This window comes from Pithys albifrons, chromosome 2, assembly GCF_047495875.1.
Source record: "Pithys albifrons albifrons isolate INPA30051 chromosome 2, PitAlb_v1, whole genome shotgun sequence".
In the NCBI taxonomy this organism is placed as follows: Eukaryota; Metazoa; Chordata; class Aves; order Passeriformes; family Thamnophilidae; genus Pithys; species Pithys albifrons.
In genome coordinates this window covers 21,679,141-21,702,638 of record NC_092459.1, presented here as the reverse complement: position 1 = coordinate 21,702,638, position 23,498 = coordinate 21,679,141, and the positions used below count along the sequence as shown (strand labels likewise).

Genomic DNA, 23,498 nt, shown 5'->3' with positions numbered 1-23,498 from the left:
ATACTCAATTTAGTTTTTCCTAAGCCTTACTCTTACAGCATTCAGTATTTTTTAAGTCCATTAGATCAATATGAAGTATTTTGACATTTTTTTCTTTAGTTTATATCAAAAGAAAGAAAACAAAACAATCTACCTTTAAATTTTGATAATGATATTTTGTCCTCAAATGCTAATATTCTTTCAAAACCTGGACATTTGGGAGAAACAAGTAGCATTTGTTTAACCACAGCGATATTTTGGATATAGCAGTGCATAATCTGTGTCTCGTCAGTAAAAATAAACTTTATTGTTTATTATCTTATGCTAATTAAGGGGCATATTTCAGACATTCCAAGGCAGGAAATTTTCTGCAGTGATGTATAACATTAGATCTTTTATCAACGACAGTTTCAAAGTACTTGTCCCACAATGTAGTCTGCTCAAAAGCTTGTTTCCAACAACTTCTTTTTTCAACTTATGTCGAAGAAGTTCAGCTATTTAGTTGTCATCAGCTGGTGTTGGTCAGACACTTCAAGAATTACTTTATGCAAGATGATTCATCTTGTAAATAAATGCTCTAGGATTTCATCAGATATGCATAAAATCACACCACCAGACATTTATTTGGTCAATACCATTAAGAGTTTCTCCATTGTTCCATGTTCTCAAAATTTGTACCTTCAGTCACTCGTCTCATCACTGTATCCAGAAGCAATCAATTTGAAGAACTTTCAATGACCATTTGGCCACCACCCCCATTACATCAAGCACTTTCCCCAGACCAAAAATGTGTAGGTAGTTCCAGTTTCTTCATTGTTACCTGTAAGCAAGTGTGCCTGCTTCTGTCTTGTCTAAGTCACTGTTCTATTCATGTGCAGCTCAAAGTCAGTAACATTTCAAGCATCAGTATTTGAAATATGTACCTATTCAAAGCAACTACAAGTCAAAACTGGAAGTAAAACATAAAATAATGTTGCCCCCTAATCTGACACTATCTGTAATCTATTAACATACATATAAAATATAGTTACTTTCCTGGAGGTCTGGCAAAGTGCTTCATGCTTTCTAGTCATGGAATTTTCAGGATATTAAAATTTGTTTTGCCATAAATAAAGTAATGTAAAAAAAAGGATTGCAATAACAGGATCTTACAATGGGCTGCCTCACAGGGTGAGCTCAAACTCTTCGCAAAAATTTTCTCCTCTCAAAAATATCTCTTAAGTTCAGTGTTGATAAATGTACCTTCACCCAAATCCAAGGGCTACAGAAATACAAGCCAAGATGAATGTTTAAAAACAAAACTGAAGGAATTCCATTTAAGGCCATACTGTCTTCTTTGTGAAAACATAGTTTTAATTACACCTCATGATGTTTAACTAGGTTTTTTTATGTGCTTCTATTTGCTCAGAAAACAGTATTTTAAGTGGGTTTTTAATTGTCAAATTTCAATTGAATTTCTAGTGATGTGATACTGTTAGATGCTTTAAAAGACATCCATCACCTCTCATATCCTGCTAAAGCTATGAAGCAAATTTTTTATTGGAATAAAAATGGCAGTTAACTGGCTATTAATAATGAGCCTCTGATCTTTTTAAAGTACAAAACAGGCACTGTGATAAACGTAAATCATTTTGTGAAAATAAGGAATGGAATGAGCACTCAACTTCATACCAACAGTTTACCACTACTGTAAATAATGTTTGAACAGATTTTTGGCTTTATGATGAATTTTAGTTAGTTTACTTTGTTCTTCCTATGCAAAGCAACAAAGAACTATGTATCCAGTTTCAGGAATAATTGAAAAATGCATCACAATGCATAAAGGGTTTGTTTTATCCATAAAATACAGTATCATCACCCTAAATTTCTAGATCAGGGAAGTCTCCTGCTGACATTCGCAGACAATAATTGACAGTGTTTATCCTTAACAACTCTGTATGAGACGAATCTGAACCTATCCTCAATTAAGTGTTGCTTTGTCTCGAAACTAAGAGTCAATTTTATAAATTTATCTTTATGCATTGCCTCTGAACACACCAGAAGTCCTGGTTTTGGGCTGGCAGTGTTGTTTTAAATCCAAAAAGCTTGTTCCTGAAGACACTAAAGATTCTGGAAAATCTTATTTATCTTCCTTGAACATGTCTGCAGCTGCCATTATAAATTGCTGTCTTCATGGCTTTTGTTTGTTGATAGTACAATTTTAGATAAATTTGATTAGAAGTCTTCCACGTTAAGAGTACAATAAGCATACCTATATAAAGAGTGCAGATAAAAAAAGAAACTATGAATATTTGTAATCTAAAATTGTTATATACAAGAATCTGAACAAAGCAATTCCTGATTTTTACTTCATTAAAAAAAAATAGAAAACAACCTGCATGAAGTTTTGAAGAAAACAAATGAGTAACACAATAGCAGAGAAATACAAAGTCTACAGCTTGATTTATATTAACTACAAATGATAAACAGAAATAACCATGGAAGTAAATAATGTTAATATTTACACCTAGTCAACATTTCCTAAAGATATTTTTCCATGTCTTTTTTAACATTTACCATCACATAGTGAACTCCAAATGCCTACTGATATGCATTCACTATACTGAATGAGTTAGAATTGTACTGTTCACTGCAGCATATACAGCACAGCGAGTGAGCTGTAAGCAACACACATAAAAAGTTCCAGTTTAGACACTGACCAGGAATTACATTCTCAAAACATCTAAAATATTTTAAAAGAGGCACTAGATTTCAGACTCTTTTTCTATGACAAAAACTTAACTGCAATTTATATAGTTATCCTTAATTTGGGAAGCAAAATAATGAATTTAACAGATTACACTTAAAACAGATTTCCAGCAATATGGTCTGTCTGAAGATTAACATAGTCACATTTGTGGAAATGTTTGTACATTAAAATATCTAGGAAACGGCATTTCTTTTGCACTTGTATTTTTAACATGAACGTTCTTTTAAGATTTAAATAAACATAAAATAGTTCATAATAATTCACGATTCAGTAAAACAGTATTTTTAAAAATATTTGTGCTGTTTCACATACTTTTTTCTTTTGACAAAAGAAACAAAGTAATGTTTTCTAGCTTCACTTTCACATTGTCGAAAGTTAGCAAAGCATTGCAATGTTTAAGCTGTAGCCATTGGAAAAAAAGTATTAAATAGAAATTGTATAAAGTTTGGCTGTTTTTATATCAAGAACATATTTTGATTGGTACCAGAAAAGTTTTGCAACTTAACTATTTACAAAAATTTCCACAGTCTAATTTTGTTCAAATGTCTTCTTAAAATCAAAACTTTTCGGTACAACAGTGTGGTTGCCAGACTCTCTGGTTGATCACACAGCATCTTTTTGTGAAGTTCTTTTTACTTTTCAATCAAATCTCCACCCTCTCCCAAAATTCTCTCTATATGAATCCGCATAGTTAAACTGACAATGGAAACCTTTAAAATTAATTTTTAAAAGAATTCATGACATGAATCAAAGTATGTACTGCTATTTTATTGATATTTGGGTGAAATTTTATCATCACCCAGCTGAAATGGAAAGAAGCAACCTCAAAACACTAAATAGGAATTTTTTCCAGAGCCTGTTTAGCTTTACTACTGTTAAATAACTCATAGACCATTCTGTGCAAGCAGACACCAAGCAGAACCATTTAAAAATACCAGCCCTGACTGCGAGTTCAGGCCTGAAAAGGGTAACAATAATAAAGAACTTTATTGGGTTTTGTGTCTCTTCAGTCTATAACAGTTATGTTGAGATCTTAAGAGAAATGAGTCACAACTAGCACTGATGTAAATGCTCTTGTAGCATAACTGCACAAGAGAATGAATCAGTATTAACAAATTGACAATGTCCATGCACCATTTCTGCAGGTAGTCTTAGAAAGAGACATTGACTGTGGTTTGTGAAATTACATTCAGCATCTTTAGTCAGATTTCTGTGCCAGGAAATGAAACTGTTCTGGAGAGATACTTTAGCCTAAAGAGTAGACTATCTTAAATGCTTTGATAGGACACAGATCTGGAGTGAAGTGATTTATACATTCTGCAAAGTACTTAGTTATTAATTTTACAAAAAAACCATATTTATATAGTTAGGAAAGTAACGGGAACAAATATATAAGAAGAGTAACAAGTAATAAGATGCAGATGAGTCGAATAACAATTTTAATGCAGAGAAGGTCACTGGTCTATGGAAATGAATCTCACCTTCAGGAGTTTAAAAGGTCAAATAGCCCAGTAATTGCACCTGCTTACAATTTTTACATAAAAGATGACAAAGATCTGTGAACAGTCTCTTTGAAACTCCACCAACAGCTACCAATGAAACACCTAATTTATTTCATCTAATTTATAACTTCAGACATCCTTTAGTGCTTTAGGACTTCCTTTCTCAAAACAACTCGGCATTCATTTTAGTTGTATGACTTGCTACTTAGTGATGAAAAGAACTAATATTTTTCCTGATCAGTTTAATATTTACTTAAAAAAAATAACTTCTACAAAGGAAAAAGATCTAAAAAAAGACTCAGTGCTGACCTAATCATCTCTCCCTTTTCTACTGCCAAACTGTGCTCAAATACTAAGAAATTCAGTTTTACTGAAACCTAAAGGAAAATCTTGCATAAAACATAATCCTGCAGAAACTCCACTGGCGATGACCCAGTATAAAACAAATAAAAACCACTGACACATTTAGTAACACCTCCAAAAGGGACAGGCATCCTTTCAGGTTACTTTAGTGGCTTTTCAGCTAAAACAGTTTGAGCTGGCTTATCAAAATCCATTATGATGTCAGCTTGGCATGGACTCTGCCACCGCAAGTTACCAAAAAGCTGAGCAGACCATTAACGTAACAGTTCAAGAAAGGTGAGATTCAGTAAAGTTTTTAAATTGATAGTGCATGGAGAATGCATTTATTTTTCTTACATACAAAAGCTCTCACTGATTTCTCCAGGAAAACAAATGTCCAGTTATACTGACCTTTGGAGGTGTCCAAATTTTCTTAATCCCCCATCGTGCTTATTCGTTCATTCATTAAGAACTTTGCAAGAGCCATCAGTAACATGACACTCTGAAACTTCATTTTCATCACCTAGAAACCAAATTTAGAAACTTGAAATGAAAAATGCAATCTTATGAAACTGCAATCAATTATTTTATCATAGTACAGCATTATGTACAGTTAAGATACTCTTTAATAATTTGTTCCAGTTATTTTTCATTCTACTTCAGTTAGAGAAAAAGGACACTCAAGCATCTGACTTCATCTTTCAGGATCTGTTTTCGTAAAAGAACTAGCTGCAAAAGTCCCAGTTGCCAATATTCTGAAAACCATATATTAACTACAAGTAAAGAATTAGCTAAATAGCTTTCTACTCATTACCAAATTTGCAATTTCTCTCCAATAGAGATATTTGAGTCTGAAGCAGCAGTGGCTACATTTTCCCTTTCTTATTGAAACATCAATGCTTTCAGTACACACTCTGTTTATCTACAATGACCTGAAGGTCATTGCAACATGTTTTCAAACACTTTTCAAGCAAATCTAGCAAGCTGTTAGCAGGCAAGGGTCGCACGCACATGAAGGCCTATCAGCCCTATTATTTATAAAAATGTACCATCCATAAGAGTGAACTCCAATGTGGCTGCCAAAAAGCAGTAATTTTCATTACCTGCATTGTTAATTAACATATATTTAATTCTTCAACACTGTCATGACAACTTTTATAAGAACTAAATAATAAACTTCTGAATCCTTCGAGGAATTAGGTTGCTGGCATATGATGAAAAACTTCGATATACCTTTACATCAATTAAGTTTTAGTTGCTCAAAATTTAAGGAGAGAATTTTTGCCAAATGTAATTCAATATAGTCTACTCTAGGACGTGTTAATTTTTCATCTCATATATGAGACCAGTTCAAGAAAGTTTAATTAGCAGTTAAAGAAGACTAAATTCATCTCCTGTCAAATAAGTTTCTTTGATTGTGTTATCATGCTTTGTAAATTTGATCACATCAAAATAATCCTCAATCCTCTATTCAGAAACATTTTTAGTAATTAGTTACAATCAAACTTTTTGTGAAGATAAGCAAAACAAGCAACCATGGAAGAAATAGTTTTCTTCTTCATGCCTCATTTGTTTTTCAAAAAGACTCAATAAAATGTCAGTAGAAGACATCATACAGTACTTTTAGTGAGCCTGTCTTCTTCCAAAACTGAAAAAACCAAAAGGCACATCAAGTCTAAGGAAGTTTTCACGTGCTTGCTTTTAAGGCATAGACATTATTTTGGCAGCATTAAGTGCCTAGATGACTGACTTCTTGCACCAAATAACGGAATGATATTCCAGATTTCCCACCTTAACATTGAATTACAATAATTACGCTACAATGGGTCCTAATTTATGTCTTTTGGTCTTAGATAATATTTGCCTCCCGCATTGACCATTAAATATCTAAAACTCACTCAGCTAAGCCTTAAGTGTATTTTTAAGACTGGAAATAATGCTAAGTATGAGTTCAACTTTCTAAATGATTTTAGTATGATAAAAGCTTAAATGAGCATACTATTGCATTCCTTGTCCATTATGACTTCAGCTTTCAGATGAGGAGTTACATGACTTGGACTAAACTGAAAGTAAGTAGCCATATTTATATCTCTGATGCTGAACTGCTGGGCAGCCTTGAATGGGCCCAACACAGGAACCTGAAGTTTGCTACCACATAAGCATTAGGACTTGAGAAGTTAAGTTTCACATTAGTCTGCATATTACACTTCTACTTTAAAACCAAATGTTTCAAGTAGTCTGTGGAAAGGAAGCTTATCAAATCTTATCATTAAAGGCACTGGGAAAAATGCCACTGAAATAAAATCACAACTAAAAAAATGGGCAAGAAAAATGTTTGGTATTTAAAACATATACAGATATAATGAAATTTTATATGTCTTTAACTGTATATATTACTCCAAACTGTATGTATACATATAAAATGAGTGAAAAGAATTCTTTGGCTTTTAAATTGTTATACTGCATTTACCAGATTTCAAATAATGTTCAATATACAGAAAAGCAATCGATTTACTATTTATTAATAGGGACAACAGTCAACTTACATTTAATAAAAAAAGGAAATATTTAACATATATTTAACAAACATCAATTATTCCATCACACAGAGTCACAGTAATAAATTTAAAACAAGAATTTCAATTTTTTTCCACAGAACTTGCATTATTAAGGAATATACAACTCCTCTTTCATGATTGACTACTTCCATTTTTAAGTGAGCTCATTTGAGCTGTCAAACTTGATTACGTAACAGATACATGAAGCTAAATATATTATACTTGGAAAAATGGCCATCACTGATAAATCCCAAATACTATTAAAATCACTAGAAACACAAATGGAGACTTACAGACCTTTCCAACAAAGAAAGATAAAAATTATAAATACTGGATAACTTTTGTTTGCTCAATACTCTTCTTTTTTTCACTCCTCCAAAACTTGTTATTTTAAACTTGCCCAGCAAAATAAAAGCATGACATGCTAGAATATTGATCATAATTTAATCACTAGAATTTAAAGGTTAGAATTAATTCTAAAATTAACTGGTATATCTAAGTTAAACATAGTAAATAAGCTTGACAGAGTTCAAGAAGTGTTTGGACAATGCTCTCAAGGGACATGGTGTGATTCTTGGAGCTCTCCTGTGCAGGACCAGGAGTTGGACTTAATGATCTTTGTAGGTACTTTCCAACTCATAACATCTGTGATTTAGTGATTTTTCTCCTTCCATATTTGATTCCATGATTGTTAAACTGACAGTTGATTAACATTAGGAAATACATAATTTAAGGATCATCTTCTAGTACATTGCCACATGGCAAAGTATACATAGAGTAGGTTCATGTATTTCATAATCATAGAATGGTTTGGAAGGGACCTCAAAGTTCACCTCGTTTCAACTCCCCTGCAATAGGCAGGGACACCTTTCACTAGACCAGCTTACTCAGAGATCCATCCAATCTGGTCTTGAGCATTTCCAGGGATGAGGAGTCCACAACGTCTCCAGGCAACCTGTTCCAGTGTCTCACCACCCTTACAGTGAAGAGTTTCTTCCCAGTATCTAGTCTAAACCTACTCTCAGCTTAAGAACATTTCCCTTTGTTCTATCAATACATGACCCCATGAAAAGCCCCTCTCCAGCTTAGTCCCCTTAAGGTACTGGAAGGCTGTTCTGTGGTTCTCCCAGTTTTCTCTTCTCCAGGCTGAACATCCCCAGCTCTCTCAGCACTCAGAAGTGCTCCAGCCCTCTGATCATCTTTGGGGCACCCTCTGGACTCATTCCAATAGCTCAACATCTTTCTTGTGCTGGGGCTCCAGAGCTGGATGCAGCACTCCAGGTGGGGGTCTCACAAGAGCAGAGTACAGGTGGAGAATCACCTCCCTTTATCTGCTGGTCGCATTTCTTTTGATGCAGCCCAGAGCATGGCTGGCCTTCTGGTCAAGTGCACATTGCCAAGGCATACTGAGCTTTTTGTCCAAACACCTCCAAGTCCTTCTCCCCAGGGCTAGCTACAATCCATTCTACACCAAGCCTCTACTTTGCTTGGGATTGTCCTGATCCAAGCGCAGGACCTTGCGCTTGCCCCTTTTGAATTTCATGAGGTTTGTGCATGCTCACCTCTCAAGCCTGTCAAGGCCCCTCTGGCTGGCATCCCTTTTTTCCAGAATTGTCAATCACACCACACAGCTCAGTGCCATCAGCAAACTTGCTAAGAATGCACTTGATCCCACTGTCCACATCACTGACAACAATGTTAAACAGCACTGACTCCTGAGGAATGCCACTCGTCACTGATTCCACTTGGAATTGGCCAACCATACATTGATTGCAACTCTTAAAAGTGTGACCATACAGCCCATTTTGTTATCCAATGAGTGATCCATACAACAAATCCATGTGTTCCCAGTTTAGAGACGTTACCAAACAGATCCCTGAAGAGGCTAAAGTCTGCTGTCCTGAAGTCCAGGGTAGTGAGCTTGCTGTGCACACTCCTTACTGCCCTAAGGATCTTGAACTCCATCATTTCATGGTCACTGCAGACAGGCTGTCCTTGAGTTTCACATTCCCCATCAGCCTTTCCCTGTTGGTGAGGACAAGGTCCAGCATAGCACTTCTGCTTGTTGGCTCCTCTATCACTTGGAGAAGAAAGCTGTCATTTATGGGTGGTACATTTATAACACATCTGCATCCTCTGTTTTTTAAACTGTCCTATAATGATGTACTCCAGGTATTAAAATACAGATGTAGTGAACCCAAAATAGCAGATCACAGTTCAGCAACTTATTACTCACAGATATAGGCAGTCACCATTCAACAGTTATACTGGATTTTGTAACTCTGTTATCAGCATTACAACTGCACAATGTGATTTTACATTAAGAACAGACTACCACATCCCATGACAGCATTCAGTGTAGCTTCCATCTCCAGTGCCCTTTAAGTTAGGAATTAATTTCATATAATTCATTAATGCACTGCTACAGATTTTTTACAAATATTCAACCACATGTAAAGCTTGACAGAGCTCAAAATATCAAAAATGGAAAATGATTACCTCAATAAAAATTAGGAGCATTTTCCAGAGAAGTTCCTGAGATTCAGTATTTTAGTATACATTTTCACTTAAATACCTGAGGCTAAACCAGCCTGATAATGCTTAAATATAAAAAATACTCTTAGAATTATTATTAAAAACTAAGATCAGTTCCATATAAAAAGGCCATGATTTAAAAGATGCTTACATTGCAGCTCTTGCATGTCTTATTCCATCTTCACCACTGCACAAGTTAGAAATTGCTGACTCATATATTTTTTTCCCCATCAGGGATTTTATGGTTTTAACTGCAATTTTAGTAGAAATTTTTACTTGTGAAATTAAAATATTTCTAACAAGGGTTTAGCTGGGTAGGCCTAAATTTAGGCTTTAGATTTCAGACTAGGCCTGAGAGTATCAGCTGACTTAAGCTAGACTGGGCCAGCTGACAGCTGACTACAGGCCAATAGTATTCCATTCCATATTCCAACATCATCTCGAAGTGTAGGAGCTGGTGTGGGAGTGCCTTGGTCAGTTCCTTCATGGCTGTGGTCCCAGAAGGATGCACCGTGCCATCCCAGGAGGAACAGGAGGCCCAAGCCCAGCACCGGCTCACCATTATGTTGTCTTAGGGAAGTAAAATGTTTGTTCTTAGTCCTTCTCTCTGCTTGGGTCTGTCTCTGGGGGATTGACTTCTCTAGAATGATTTGGTAGTTAGAATGGTGGGATTTGTGTTCAATGGGGAGTGGGGAGTTATTTCTTGTTATTTCTAACTTGTGTGTGTGCTATATTGTAGTTTCCTTTTTTTTTCTCATTTCTGTATAAATATATATAGTTAGTTTAAGTTTAACCTGTTTTGAGGGGTTTTTATCTTTCTCCCTTTTCTCAGCGAGAGGGGAAGGGAAGTTTTGACTCTGTATTGGGCATTTGGCATTTTGCCATTTCAACCCACAAGAGATAACCTAAGATGAGGAGCTACTTTAAAACAGCACCATAACAAAGATCTTGATTTCCCAAACAGATTTTGAATAGCAGCAGAAAGTTTTCAGAATACTGAACATTAGAAGAAAAGAAGGCTCAACATTATTTTTGTTACATAGTAAGCAGTTTCCTGTCTCTTATGACTTCTTTGTGTATTTAATGTATGGGAAAACAAAAGAGTGTTCTTTTGGATCCTATGTACTCATTTATTTTACTGAGAAATAAAGTCAGTACCGCAGCATTTTCCTCTTTTGGTGTTATTTCTGAAATATTTTTCCTTTTGGAATGGCAGTTCATTTTGCAATTTAGTTGCATGAGTACATCTAATGCAGTATGCTATCTTTTGATTTTCCAGTTCTATGTAGTAACTTACCAGTGGTATGAGCACAGTCATTCACATTTTTTCTGTAGGATTTTTCATGAGCATTCTCAGGCAGCCTATTCACATCACCAGAATCTAGACCTTCCGCTGTGTCATCTTTTTTACCATCTGCTGTATTTAATGGCAAGCTTCCAGGATGTTTAGCTGATTTGAATTTTCTCTTTACTGGAAAATTATTCACCGAAATAGATGTTTTCCTTTTTTTTTTTGTAGTATTATGTGGCTTACAGAAACTCAGATCACAGAAATCCATGCTCGTTAAAGAGTCTTTGCAAGAAACTTCAGGATGATTCTGTGATTCCTTTGGTACTTGTATCTGTACTTCATTTTCATTTAAATTAGATGATGAAAAGAAGTCTTCATAAGAAGCCTCTTCAGCACAGTGAGACTTGCTATATGTAGTAACTGCTTGCAAGAACCCTTTAGACTCTGATGCATCCAGTTCTGAGGTAGCCAGCTTCAAACTAGGTAATGGTTTTAGTTTCTTCCTCTTCTTTTCATTTTTGTCAATAGGGTAGCTTTTATCTAGTGAATATATATTTAAGTCTTCACTATTCATAGGTGAATTGGAGAGACTGGCAGTTAAAGCAGGAACAGTACTTAACTGCACTAATTTTTTGGAAGGAGTAGTATGACCAAAGCCCTTGAAAAGAGAACTTTCATTTGCAATTGAGTTAGTCCTGCTCTTTTCATTCTTCTGATTTCTCTTTGGAAACCTTAATTGTTTGTTTTCATCTGAAGTGTGCTGTATAATCTGTTTCTCTGGTAAACTTTTTCTGGTATGCGGTTTTGGTGTTAAGCTCCCCTGCTCATTGCCCTGTGATGGAGAATTCCCTGATGCGCTCGTGAACACGACAGAACCAGTCCAAGTATCACAGGCGTGTTCTACGACCTCTGTTTCCTGTTTCTGTAATTTCTCAGTTCCACAAAGGTAATCATAACTTGAGTTCAAGCAGTCTTCCATTTGTTCTGCAAACCAAAAAATGGGTGATACAAATTTATAGAACAAAGATGTTCCACATTGAACAGTTTTTATAATAACTGACAAAACATAATGAATTAGACCTTAATGTTTCCTCACTAAGGTAATGCAAACACTTAAAAACACATTTTAAAACTGTAATCTAGATTTAATTCACTTGGATGTGCATTTTGAAACAAATTTATTCAATTAGGTTATTCAAATTTATTTAATTTTTAAATCCTGTTGCTCAGTACCTACTAAAAACTTGGGAAGAAGGGAAGACATCCAATGAAGTAAGAGATTAAAAAACTCTGAAGGTGAGAGCGTGACAAGTGTAAAAAAGTCAGCAAGAACCACAGTAGCCATTTGTGCATGTTCACAGAAAAGTAAAATTTAACTTCTTACCAGTAGGAGAAAGATTTTCTCTTTTTTCCTTCATATCCTTTATTCTTCTTTCGTTTGCATTGCACTGATCTTTTACCTCAGTAACAGGGCTGTATACAAGTGAACCATTGTCTTCAAACAGTAAAACTGGTACATCTGTTTTGACACAAAGAAATTGTATTTATATATTAATATTTAAAGACTATAACAGCTTCAGAAGAAGTTTCAAAGTTTTTTCAAAAGAATGTAACAAAAAATAGTTTCCTTATATCTATCATCATTGCAGATGCCTTAACACCACAGACTTGCAAAGAACTCTGCAAAACGCAATTTCATTTCTCATGACGAAATGCATGAGGCTTAAAAAAAAACTGATCACCAAAAACCAAAACTCCATCAAGTGCTTTAAAGAAATAACTTCAGATATTCAAATCTTAGCTGAAAATAGCTCCTACCAGCATTAATTGCTGTCTTTTGTAGAGTTAAATCTTTAGCCATCTGGTCCAGTCTTCTCTGCAGCTTTCGATCATTTTCTGGAGTTTTTTCAATAAAATCTTTTGGCTGCATACATTTGTGCTGCAAGACACACAAAATTATTAATTATATAGTATAAACCTGCCAGAATTAACTACACTTCCTATTTGTCTACCACTTAAGTCACAGTAGTTATTATTGGTGTTTATGCTTGAGAGTCACAGATAATTGCAGAAGTTAACATTTTTCAAAGTCAACTTTAATATGAAGTAAGAAAAACCTAACAGATCTTTATTGCTTGCAGCAAAGCTAAAGCTTTAAAGGTATCTTTCTAAAATACTAGTATTTTAGAGATTGTTGTAACTCAATGAAACATCTTCATTTTTTTATTCACCAATACGAAAACTCCCCAATTAGTATATTTTCTTCAGATAAGACACCACATGATCAAAGCAATAGCCTTATCTTTAAAATTCTAGTCAGATGGGTAAGTACAGTTTACAGAATGTTCTGAAAATAAACAGCTCAAGAAAGTCACGTTCAAACTTTAAAGCTTACTGTTCTAGGCCTATTTAAAAAACTTTTAAAAAATCACATACTTTTTTGATTAGTAGTGGAAATCCTTCATTGGTGTCTACTGCAGGAAATAAGGATTCATCAACATGTACTCCAGTTTCTTGACACCTGTAGAATAGATTAGGGCAGATTTGTTGGCTTTTTCCCTCTTGGTTTTGTTTGTGTCTTTATTACAAAAGAGCTGTCTGAGCCCTGTGATAATGAAATACCAAATCCTTCCAAAGTGTGTAACTTGAAGGTAACTACTGTAATGCTAAAAAAAATTACCCAAATCTATGTATTACACACCAGATATGTGATACAGTTTTTTGTGATAATGATGCCTTCTAAATTGTTGCTCTGAAAGGTTCCCACTCGTTATTTCGCACACATCCCAAGGCTGCGGTATGAACTCCTTCCAGCAGCCACTGGCGTGGCTCTACTGACACCTAGTGATGGCACTGCTATACAAACTATAACCTAATCCGTAGTTTACTCAGTTTTAAAGGAAGAGAAAAGCCAAACCACTAAGTGTATTCATCAAACAAACTGAATTTACAGTTTCTCTGGAGCATCTAAAAGAGATACTCAACACGATGGACCGTTAATAAATACTGGATAATAGATGTAGACTACATGAAAACTGGCATTAAGTCAGAGATTTCACTGATTTCATTGATTTGGAGAAGATAAACAGAAGAAAATTTGGCCACTAAATATATTACAAGAATTTTTTACTTTGCATACAAATTTGAATGTAAATGATTTATCATTTATTTGTGAGAAAAGAATATACAAGCAGAGTTGCAGAATTATGGGTTTGATTTGGAAGTATTAAATGTTCTTAATCTGGATGCAAGACTGTAGAAATTCTATCTTTTACAGGGTTCTTTTTGTGTTTTGTTTTAGGTTGATCACTGAGGTATTTGTATTGAAATGTAAAAAGGTTTCCCTCAGTGATCCCAAAGCTGTCACTCCTTTTCATTACACTTAAAATTTGTTTGCATGAGGGAAGTCCATGATTTTGTTCACTATTTTTACAATTAGACATATTTACCATTCTTAGAAAGAACACAAACAAACAAAAAAAAACCCAAACCAAAATAATTTAAAAAAATTAAATATACCTTTACTCTGGAGCTACAATGTTTTTTGAACTTCAATTGCCAATGTTCCACAGATTTCTGGTTTAGAGATGGTCAGATGCAACACTGTATTGGTGTTTGGATAATACTAAATAATTAATTGCAATTTTCTAAACCCATGTTCATTTTTGCTGACTAGGATTTTGCAACAAGGAGTTCTAGAGCCTAACTGCGTGTTTTGTTATGTGTCATTTAGTGTTTTCTCCAAATCTGCCTCCAGGTGTATTCATGTGATGCTTCCTAGATCTGCTATTGGAAGGAAAAGATACATTCATTTCCCATTCAGCCTCTCTATATGAACATTTGTATTCACCCTCAACTCCCATTTCTGTTCCAGACTGAAGCATGATTGTCTCTTCTATCACATCTTGTAGGAAAACTATTGTATAACTTCAGTAATTCTCATTGCTGTCTCTGGCAACATTCCAAATGAAACAATGATAAAATGGTGTGATTCCATTATATTAAGTTTTATGTTTTATTTGATTTTTGACTACTGCTGAAGGGACAATGCTATGAAAATGTTTCCTATAAGTTGCAAAAGGAGATAATTATCTTCTTTCTGATATGCTTAAGAGGACTCATGCTTTAAATAGTCTCCTTGACACCAGAAAGAAGATCATAGGGAGTCTAGTTGGGCTTCCGGAGGGTCCAGAGGGGTTCGGGGGTCAAGCGGTGTCCAAGATAGTCCAGGGGGGTTCCAAGAAAATCCAGAGGGGGTCCAAAAGTGTCCCTAACCCTAAACCTAAGGGTGCCCTAAGAATAGCCCAAACCCTAACCCTAAGCCTAAGACAACCCTAACCCAAACCCCAACCCCAACCCCAATCCTAAACCTAAACCCTAAGCCTAACCCTAACCCTAATGGTGCCCTAAGCCTAGCCCAAACCCTAACCCTAACAGCACCCTAAGCCTAGACAAAACCTTAACCAAAACCCTAACCCTAAGACTAACCCTAACCCTAATGGCGCCCTAAGCCTAGCGCAAACCCTAGCCCAAACCCTAACCCTAAGGCCAAACCCTAACCCTAGGCCAATCCCTAGCCCTAGCCCAAACCCTAGCCCCAGCCCAAACCCTAAGCCTAACCCTAAGGCTACCCATAACCTTAGGCGCCGTAAGCCTAGCCCAAACCCTAGCCCTAACCTAAGCCTAATCCTAAACCTAATGCTGAGCCTAAGCCTAAACCTAACCCTAACCCTAAATTTAAGCCTAAAGCTACGCCTAAGCGTAAGCCTAACCCTTAACCCTAACGGCATCCTAGGTGTAGCCCAAACCCTAGCCCTAGCCTGAACTCTAGCCCTAGCCCAAAGCCCAAACCTAACCCCAAGCCTAACCCCAAGCCTAGCTTCTTAAATTCTTAACAGAACTTCTTCCGTTTGAAGTAGACTCTTTTTTAAATTTAAGCACTGTCACAGAACTTCTTGGGTTTGGTATTCCAGTATAAACTCTTATTTTATATTGTGGCCATACTCCTAAAAATTACTCGTATGAGTTGAACAACCATCCACAAACCAACTAAGACCAAACAATAACTAAGCAATTTGATTTGCGCTGCACTCCGAAAGGAGTCATCCAACCCCTAGTCTACTCTAGAAAGTTGACACTAATACAGTTTCTGAAGTGATGTTTCACAGCATTTCTGATCATTCTGGGAATGTTCCACATGCTACTGACTGGAGTGGCTGGTTAATCAAACTATCTTTTTTAGCAATGCGAAAACTTCAACTCATAGGAATTCTGCATTATTTGCTTACAGTTATCAGGTTCAAATTAAGCTTCCATTCACACAGGATCACTTTTACTGGCATACACTCTTTACACTGTCTCAAAGTTCAACAGTCTGTCTTCTGCCTCCCAATGGCTGAGACACTGATATACTAGGCATATAATTTAAAGTCAGGCACTCTAGTTTCCTCTTACTAGAAAAAAAACCCTGAATGCTAGTACAGACTAATATTAATTTTGTACTGCCTGTGTCTCATTTGCATAACCCTATGAGTAGTAAGAATATTCATTACTATCTCTTATGTAAGCTTCTACCACTCCTGCTTGCTCAAGGATATGACATTCCCATAAACTCTGCCTACAATATGCACCAAGCTAAGCTGTATGTTCTTCTGTATGTTATGACATTTACTTTAAACCAAAAGGCAGAAGATTATAGAGAAGTTCAATCTCAATTCACAGTTCGGGGCCTTCTCTGCAACAAAATACCTCAACTTCAGACCATTTCCTCACTTCCAACAAACCTCATATTCTTAGCCATATACAAAGACCTTGCCTTGGTCAGAATCTCATACTAGAACGTTTAAAAAAATACCAGAAAGATGCTAGCCTTCTCCTTCCTACCAAATAGCTTAGGTCTTCCCTCCAGATTCTTTCCCTTGTTTTTGACTTTGTTGATGGTATTCAGCAAAAGTTTCTTGAGGATTTCACACCTGGATTTCAAAGCTTCTCGCTGTCCCCTACAGTGTCACATATTCAATTGTCTCTCAGCTTTCTAGAGTGTTCATTCACTCACCACCTTCTAGCATTGCAAAGGAGATTCCTATGGTGGAACTGCCATTATGGAGACAGTATTTCTGTATGACATGTCCTAGACTCTCCCCTACACAGCACTCTCATTCTTCTTCCATTGCTGATGCTGCTCACCTGCACTTTTTTGAGATCCTTTCAGCTGTACCACATCCAAGTCCTCAAACAATTCATAGTTCCGGTGACTAAGCTTTCAAATTATGTATTTATACACTTAGCCACCTGAAGAGAATATTTACATATGCATAATTTTACAACTAAGGATTCATACTAAAAATTACCATCATTGTCACACGCTCAGCACCAGATCCCACACAGATATATTCACATAAATAAAATTTTGCATTACACTCATTTTTAGGAACTTTTTTTTTTCCTTGGTGTTAATGCTGGCTGGGTTGTCTCTGTAACTTCTATATCTGACATGCTTAAAAAAAAAGAAAGATCCTATCTGCATAAATTTCTTTTTTTGTTAATGGACTTGCATCACATGTTTTCTGGTTGTATTGGCTTACTTTTAAATGGCTGAAAAGATCAGATTGGCCCCCTCTCTTTCCTAAATTTTCTCCCTTCTGCCCCCTTTTTTACAAACACAAAACTTTTGCATTTAGACTGCTATCTTTCTGTACATATTACAATTGGTATAGGCGAGACCCTCTTCTATTCTAATTTCCATCATCACATCCATTTATCAATTGGAGTGCTGGAAAATAACACATGCATATTCATGAACTGTGTTTTACACTCCATCTGAAATCTAAGTTAAGCCTCACAAGCACATTGTAAACTCAGAGAAGCAGCTATGGACTAGCACGGGCTGGCTGTGCAGCCAAAATTTTTTCTCAAACTTTTTTGTTTTTATAAATTTAACTTCTTCCATATGGTAGAAGAGAATCTTCAAGCAGTGCTGTTCTGAAGTAGATAAATGTCTGAAAAGCCAGATGACATATAGATCTTTTTCTTTCTTTCTAGAATATATTCTGTCTACAGAAGTACAGAAACAGTACAATCCCCTGGATGAAATGTGCTTTTTCATATGAAAATGGAAGAATTCTGTTCAACATAAGTATCTGGCCTTCACTACCTATGCATGCCATCTGAGAGGAAGGAGCAGAACACTGAATGGCTAACAAAAGTACTACGAAACTACTTCCACAGATTCAGTTTTTAAGAGTTAGCATTTTATCTTTTTATGCAAATAACATGCTTTATAATAGGAACAATGTTATAGGCGAGTTATAATTTACTCATAGATTTATCACTATTTCAAGTACAATAATAAAAAAGGTTCTGTACTGAAATTTTTCAATAAAACAATACTAAAACCCATTATTTCTGGAAAAGACCATGTTCATTATACACACGATACTCACTTTTCCACCCAAAGTACAGAAACTGTTTTTACACCCATCTTCTGTGCTTTTCTCCATGTAGTCAAACGTCCATCTTTGAAGACTACATGGGTCACATGCTTGTTTAATGTTTTTGAAACCTGCAGAAGTACAGAGAGAGCTTGTCTATAAGTCTGATAACTGGAAAATGCTACTGTGGTCTACTTTTAGTGCATAAACCATTAGCGTAAAAGCTTATTCTAAACATTATGTCAAGGACTCTTTTGATCTTTTCCATCTTTGCAAGAATCCTCAAGCAATCAAAATTCAAGTCTCATTTGTCAAGCCAATGTAGCTAGAGGACTAGAGTAGCTTTGTGCTTTCAAATTTCTTTTCTCTAGGTTACCATTCCAGCTCCCAATTCTAGCTGTATCACTGATCTTTCAACGTTTTTACTTATGCAGTACAACAATTTCTTATGCAACAGCCTCTACAGAAAGCAGATGCCACTATCCAAAGAAATAACACATTAAATGTTTTATTCTGCAAGGAACTCAGGTTTAAAGAGTACAGCTAATCTCTCCTTAAACGAATTCTCATTGATAAAGACGATTTTTAGTTTTGATGAAAGGCTGAAGGTGCTACAAATAAAAAAAATTACATGGAAGTGCTTTAAAAAGTGAGAAAGACAGAAAATTAAAGTCAGCGCAGCTACATACCACATCTGATCAAATTCTCAATTCCCTCTACTGACAACTAGGTGGTAATGATTTCAGTTCTAGATACTCCACTCTTCACAACCAAAACTACCTTTGTGGAAACTAAACACCCTACACGTAACTGCTTGATCAGTTGTTGTGATTGTTGATGTGCTGAGATCAATACAACTCACTTTTTACAGTAGCACCTTTTCAGCACAGCCAAATGAAAATAGCTCTGTAGCTTTCTGTTGCTCTCTCAAGTACACCACATGTGGCTCCCATGCTGGGTCTGTATTTAGCTTTAAGAAAACTATTCAGAGTTTCCAAAAATTTCTGGTGGCAAGCTGATTTACGACAAAACTCCATGATATTTAAGTATCTAGGTATATAGGACAGACGAATCTCTTTTGGAGTCAGTTATGACTCCAGATACAGTTGCTTACTTCTGCCAGCATCCAGCTGACAACTCCTGTCCTAAGGAGACAGATGCTTGATACAGCTTTGCCTCCAAACCAGGGAGAAGCACCACCCTATACGTCCCTCTCACCCCTCCATCTCCTTCCTTACCCAAGACCTCTTCAGCTCCTCAGCTGAACTTACCTTGAGATGTCTCAATCAACAATCCAGCAAAAAACTAATACAGAATGTAATTTTCTGACACATTCAGCTAAGTCAGTTTACTATTGTGTGCTCCGCCAATAAAAGGGAAGTGTCTGGAATATTCTCAGGTCTGTGATTTTCTTCCTTCCTGCCCACTAAAAACTCATACTAAAAAGCAACATACATGACAAGCAGAACAAACAAGTTAAATAGAAAGCTCTTAATTACAATCTTGGAATAGTCTCCTTACTTTTGCTCCCATATCAAGAAGTTGCTGTTCAAAGGTTTTTGAGTAATTTTCTGTTCTGTTAGACGACCAAACTTCTACAAATGCAGAAACACCTGGATCAGAAGAGAGAAAACAATAAACAACTAAAAATGTATGGAATATGGTAAAACTGGTTAAACTGCCTTTCCAATAAAATTTTGCATTCATACATACTTCATTCAGTTTTAAATATATCTTTCCAGTAAACTGAGTATCAAATTTTAGCAGCAAAAATTTTCTTTAAGTCTATTTATGTCTCTTAAATTAGTTGTAATGGAACTCACTAGAAGTCTGACACTTGTTAAACAACTTTACACTTCACTTATTTAAAACACACTACTACCAACTCAACAAGCAATGCATTATCTTTATATGATTGCTTACCCTTATTATTTAATCACTGCTAATCTTCAGGTTAATCAAAAATTTGAGGACAAGATGACAAGTTACAGAACAAAATAACCACAATAGTTATTCCTTCCCCAAATTCCCAGAAAACTTTGCAGAAATAATACTTAAAAGTTTCCAATTTCAAATGTTTTATTTATATTGAAGCACCCAAAGTTAGATACATATAATAAGCCTAATAAAGTTTCATGTCTGTTGCCTTACATAACTTTAGATATTCACATTTAAGTAGCTTCCTTTATCAAGCAGATTTATAAACTCTTCAAGGAATGAAATCAGCCTTAGTTGAGAAGGTCTTTAAACAACCAAACACAGAAGTAGTGACATGGAGGGATGAGCAAATAAGACTCATAACAATCCCTTAGTTTTACTTTGGACAGGCACTAAAACGACCTACAGTTCCACTGGCCATGCCACTTTCCCTTTGCAATGATGAATCAGGAAAGTTCCAGAAACTGGAGGAATATCAGTTCACCAAAAACAATTTTACACAAATCACAGGCCAGTCAGATCTCAGAACTCATGAATAAAATTAAGAGTTTCAATTTAAATGGGGTGTCCTTGGCTAATATTGGTTAATTGTCTTAGTTACTGCACACCTCCTGCTGATTAAGTAGTGTCATCTGTTTCCTTTCTAAAAATGAAAATAATGCTCCAACAGTAGAAGCACTTTCAGGAAGATTAATAGTTTTACAATTGCTAGAAACACTTTTGACAAAGAAAAGAAATACGGAACATAAATCACTTCCTTATCCAAACCACTGGGAAAAATCTTATTATCAGTACTATGACTTCAGATATATATAGGAACTTAAGTCTATTTCAATGTACTTCCAATTGTGTTCATTCTACTACAAGACTAGGGCAGCTTTTGCCAGGGCTGCTTTTTCCCTTGGTTCTTCTATTGTGAAAAACACTGCACTTGCATTTGGAAAGACAGCATCTTCCTCTTACAGGAAATATTTTAGAATCTTCATAGTTATAGTTCTCCTAGAAAAACAGATTGGAACACTTCAGTAAAGGTCGAGCTAGGAACTTAGAGAAATGCTACTTGAAAGCTCCACGCACCTGCAGCAGAATCAAAGGCATATTTCACAATAATTAGTCAATTTTAGGCAATCAAATATACTCCAACAAAAGCCTTTGCAGTCTTGGTACAGTTCACTGAAAGGAAAATGAGGAAGCGTTTGGAGCTTCTTTGAACTAAAAGAGCTCTGAAATCGGTTCTTGTAAGCGCCAGCTTATGCTTAGAAAGCCTCAGAGAAGGTGAAAAAGGCCATCAGAGCGCAGAGCGGAAAAGTAGAAAGATGCAGAAGGAAAGCCAGAGCTGACCGGGGCAGGCAGACCACAGGGCGCGCCGGGTAGTGCAGCACCGGGAGCCAGCCCCACAGAGGACGGGGGGCGTCCGGCCCTGCCCGCCCCGGTGGCCGCGCACCCGCGCTGGGCGTGCAGGGCACGGCCAGCCAGTCCCGGGGACAGCCGGGCCCGGCCGCCGGGGCGGGCAGAGCAGCCCGTGGGGAGCTCCGTCCGCCCCAACACCGCGACAGCAGCGCCCACAGCGGCCCCTCACCCGCCGGCTGCCCGGAGCCGCACAGGGCCGGGGTGCGCGGCGGCCGCGGGGAGCGGGGTGCGCGGCGGCCGCGAGGAGCCGGGGTGCGCGGTGGCCGCGGGGAGCGGAGTGCGCGGCGGCCGCGAGGAGCCGGGGTGCGCGGCGGCCGCGGGGAGCCGGGGTGCGCGGCGGCCGCGGGGAGCCGGGGTGCGCGGCGGCCGCGGGGAGCCGGGGTGCGGGGCAGTTGGGGCTCGCACCGGGAGCGGCCCCGCGCGACGAACAGGCCGGTACCTTCCAAAACGGGCTCCATCGGCGCCATAGTCACGAGAGGCTCGGGAGCCCGCCACGGTTCAAACCCATCCCCCCGTGCGGGCCCGCCGCGCCTGCGCCCTGCGCTCCGCCGGGAGGAGTGGCCGGAACCACCTGCGGCCGTGCCGCGCCCGTGAGGCTGCTCTGCAGGGGCTGTACGGGCCGCTGCGTGGGCTGCAACGCGGTTCGTGCCCCACTGTCCTGCTCAGGAATAGGTGTGTGCGCTGCACAGCTCCGGCCCTGCCCTGCACCGGGGGAGGCTCCGGACAGCCAAATGCTGCTGGAAACAGTGCTACAGGATCCATAGGTCGCAAAAGATTTCTGAGATCATCGAGTCCCACCTATGACCTAATACCACCTTGTCAGCTAGACCATGCCATTAAGTGGCACATCAATCTTTCCGTAAACACTCCCAGGGATGGTGGTGACTCCACCAGCACCCTGGGCGGGCAGCCCATTCCAATGTCTAATCACCATATCTGTGAAAAATTAATTCCTCATATCCAACCTAAACCTCCCCTGGTGTAGCTTAGGAGTCTGTTCTGTCCTGTCACTAGCTGCCTGGGAGAAAAGGCTCAGGCCCACATTGCTACATCCTCCTTTCAGGTAGTTGTGGGGAGCAATAAGGTCACCCCTGAGCCTCCTTTTCTCCAGGCTAAACACCCCCAGCTCCCTCAGCCACTCCTCAAAGGACTTGTGCTCCAGACCCTTCCCAGCTCCATTGCCCTTGTCTGGACACGCCCCAACACCTCAATGGCATTCCTGAACTGAGGTCCCCAGAACTGGACACAGAACTCGAGGCGTGGCCTCCTCAGTGTCAACTACAGGGGAAGAATTGCTTTCCTAGTTCTGCTGGCCATGCTGTTTCTGATACAGGTGGGGATGCCAGGATGTTTTGAGAAGCCAAAAGCTAAATGAATTTTCTGTGTCACTGTTCACCGTGAGGAGTCCTCAGGAGGCCTCCCTGAAGAATTTTAGTTCGTAGAAAGGTGCATCAGAGAACCAGTAGTCTCTTAACTCTCTGGGAGCCCAAACTGCAGTCTGAAGTGAAAAAGCTGCCAAAACAAGGATTAGCAAAGGGCACTGTGAACCAGTATTTACCAAAGCTTATAAAATTGCTTGACAGCAACAGTACTGTTAACTATAGTAAGTGCACCCTAGCAGGCATCAGCTTTTGTGTTAGAAGGCAGAAGCGTAGTAAATGTGATACCAAAGGGAAGACAGAGAGAGAATACTGATGGTTTCCACAGAAAAGAATGATAAAACATATAATAAGTAATGGAATTAGTAACTATAAGGAGATTTAC

General features: G+C 37.8%; 1 protein-coding gene across 2 annotated transcripts; it reads right to left on the bottom strand.

Moving 5' to 3' along the window:
- Positions 1–262: 262 nt before the first annotated feature.
- Positions 263–22,253, bottom strand: MCPH1 (microcephalin 1). Of its 2 annotated transcripts, XM_071548454.1 has the most exons (9): positions 22,174–22,253; positions 19,908–19,999; positions 18,399–18,517; positions 13,393–13,477; positions 12,775–12,895; positions 12,341–12,475; positions 10,963–11,940; positions 4,984–5,095; positions 263–2,230 (listed from the first exon to the last, which is right to left on the bottom strand). In XM_071548454.1, exons 1-8 carry the CDS (start codon positions 22,199–22,201, stop codon positions 5,031–5,033), a joined length of 1,623 nt encoding a protein of 540 aa, XP_071404555.1. In that variant the 5' UTR covers positions 22,202–22,253; the 3' UTR covers positions 263–2,230; positions 4,984–5,030. The 2 variants fall into 2 exon arrangements, with proteins under 2 accessions (XP_071404555.1, XP_071404554.1); XM_071548453.1 differs by lacking the exons at positions 263–2,230; positions 4,984–5,095 and adding an exon at positions 7,031–9,210.
- Positions 22,254–23,498: the final 1,245 nt, after the last annotated feature.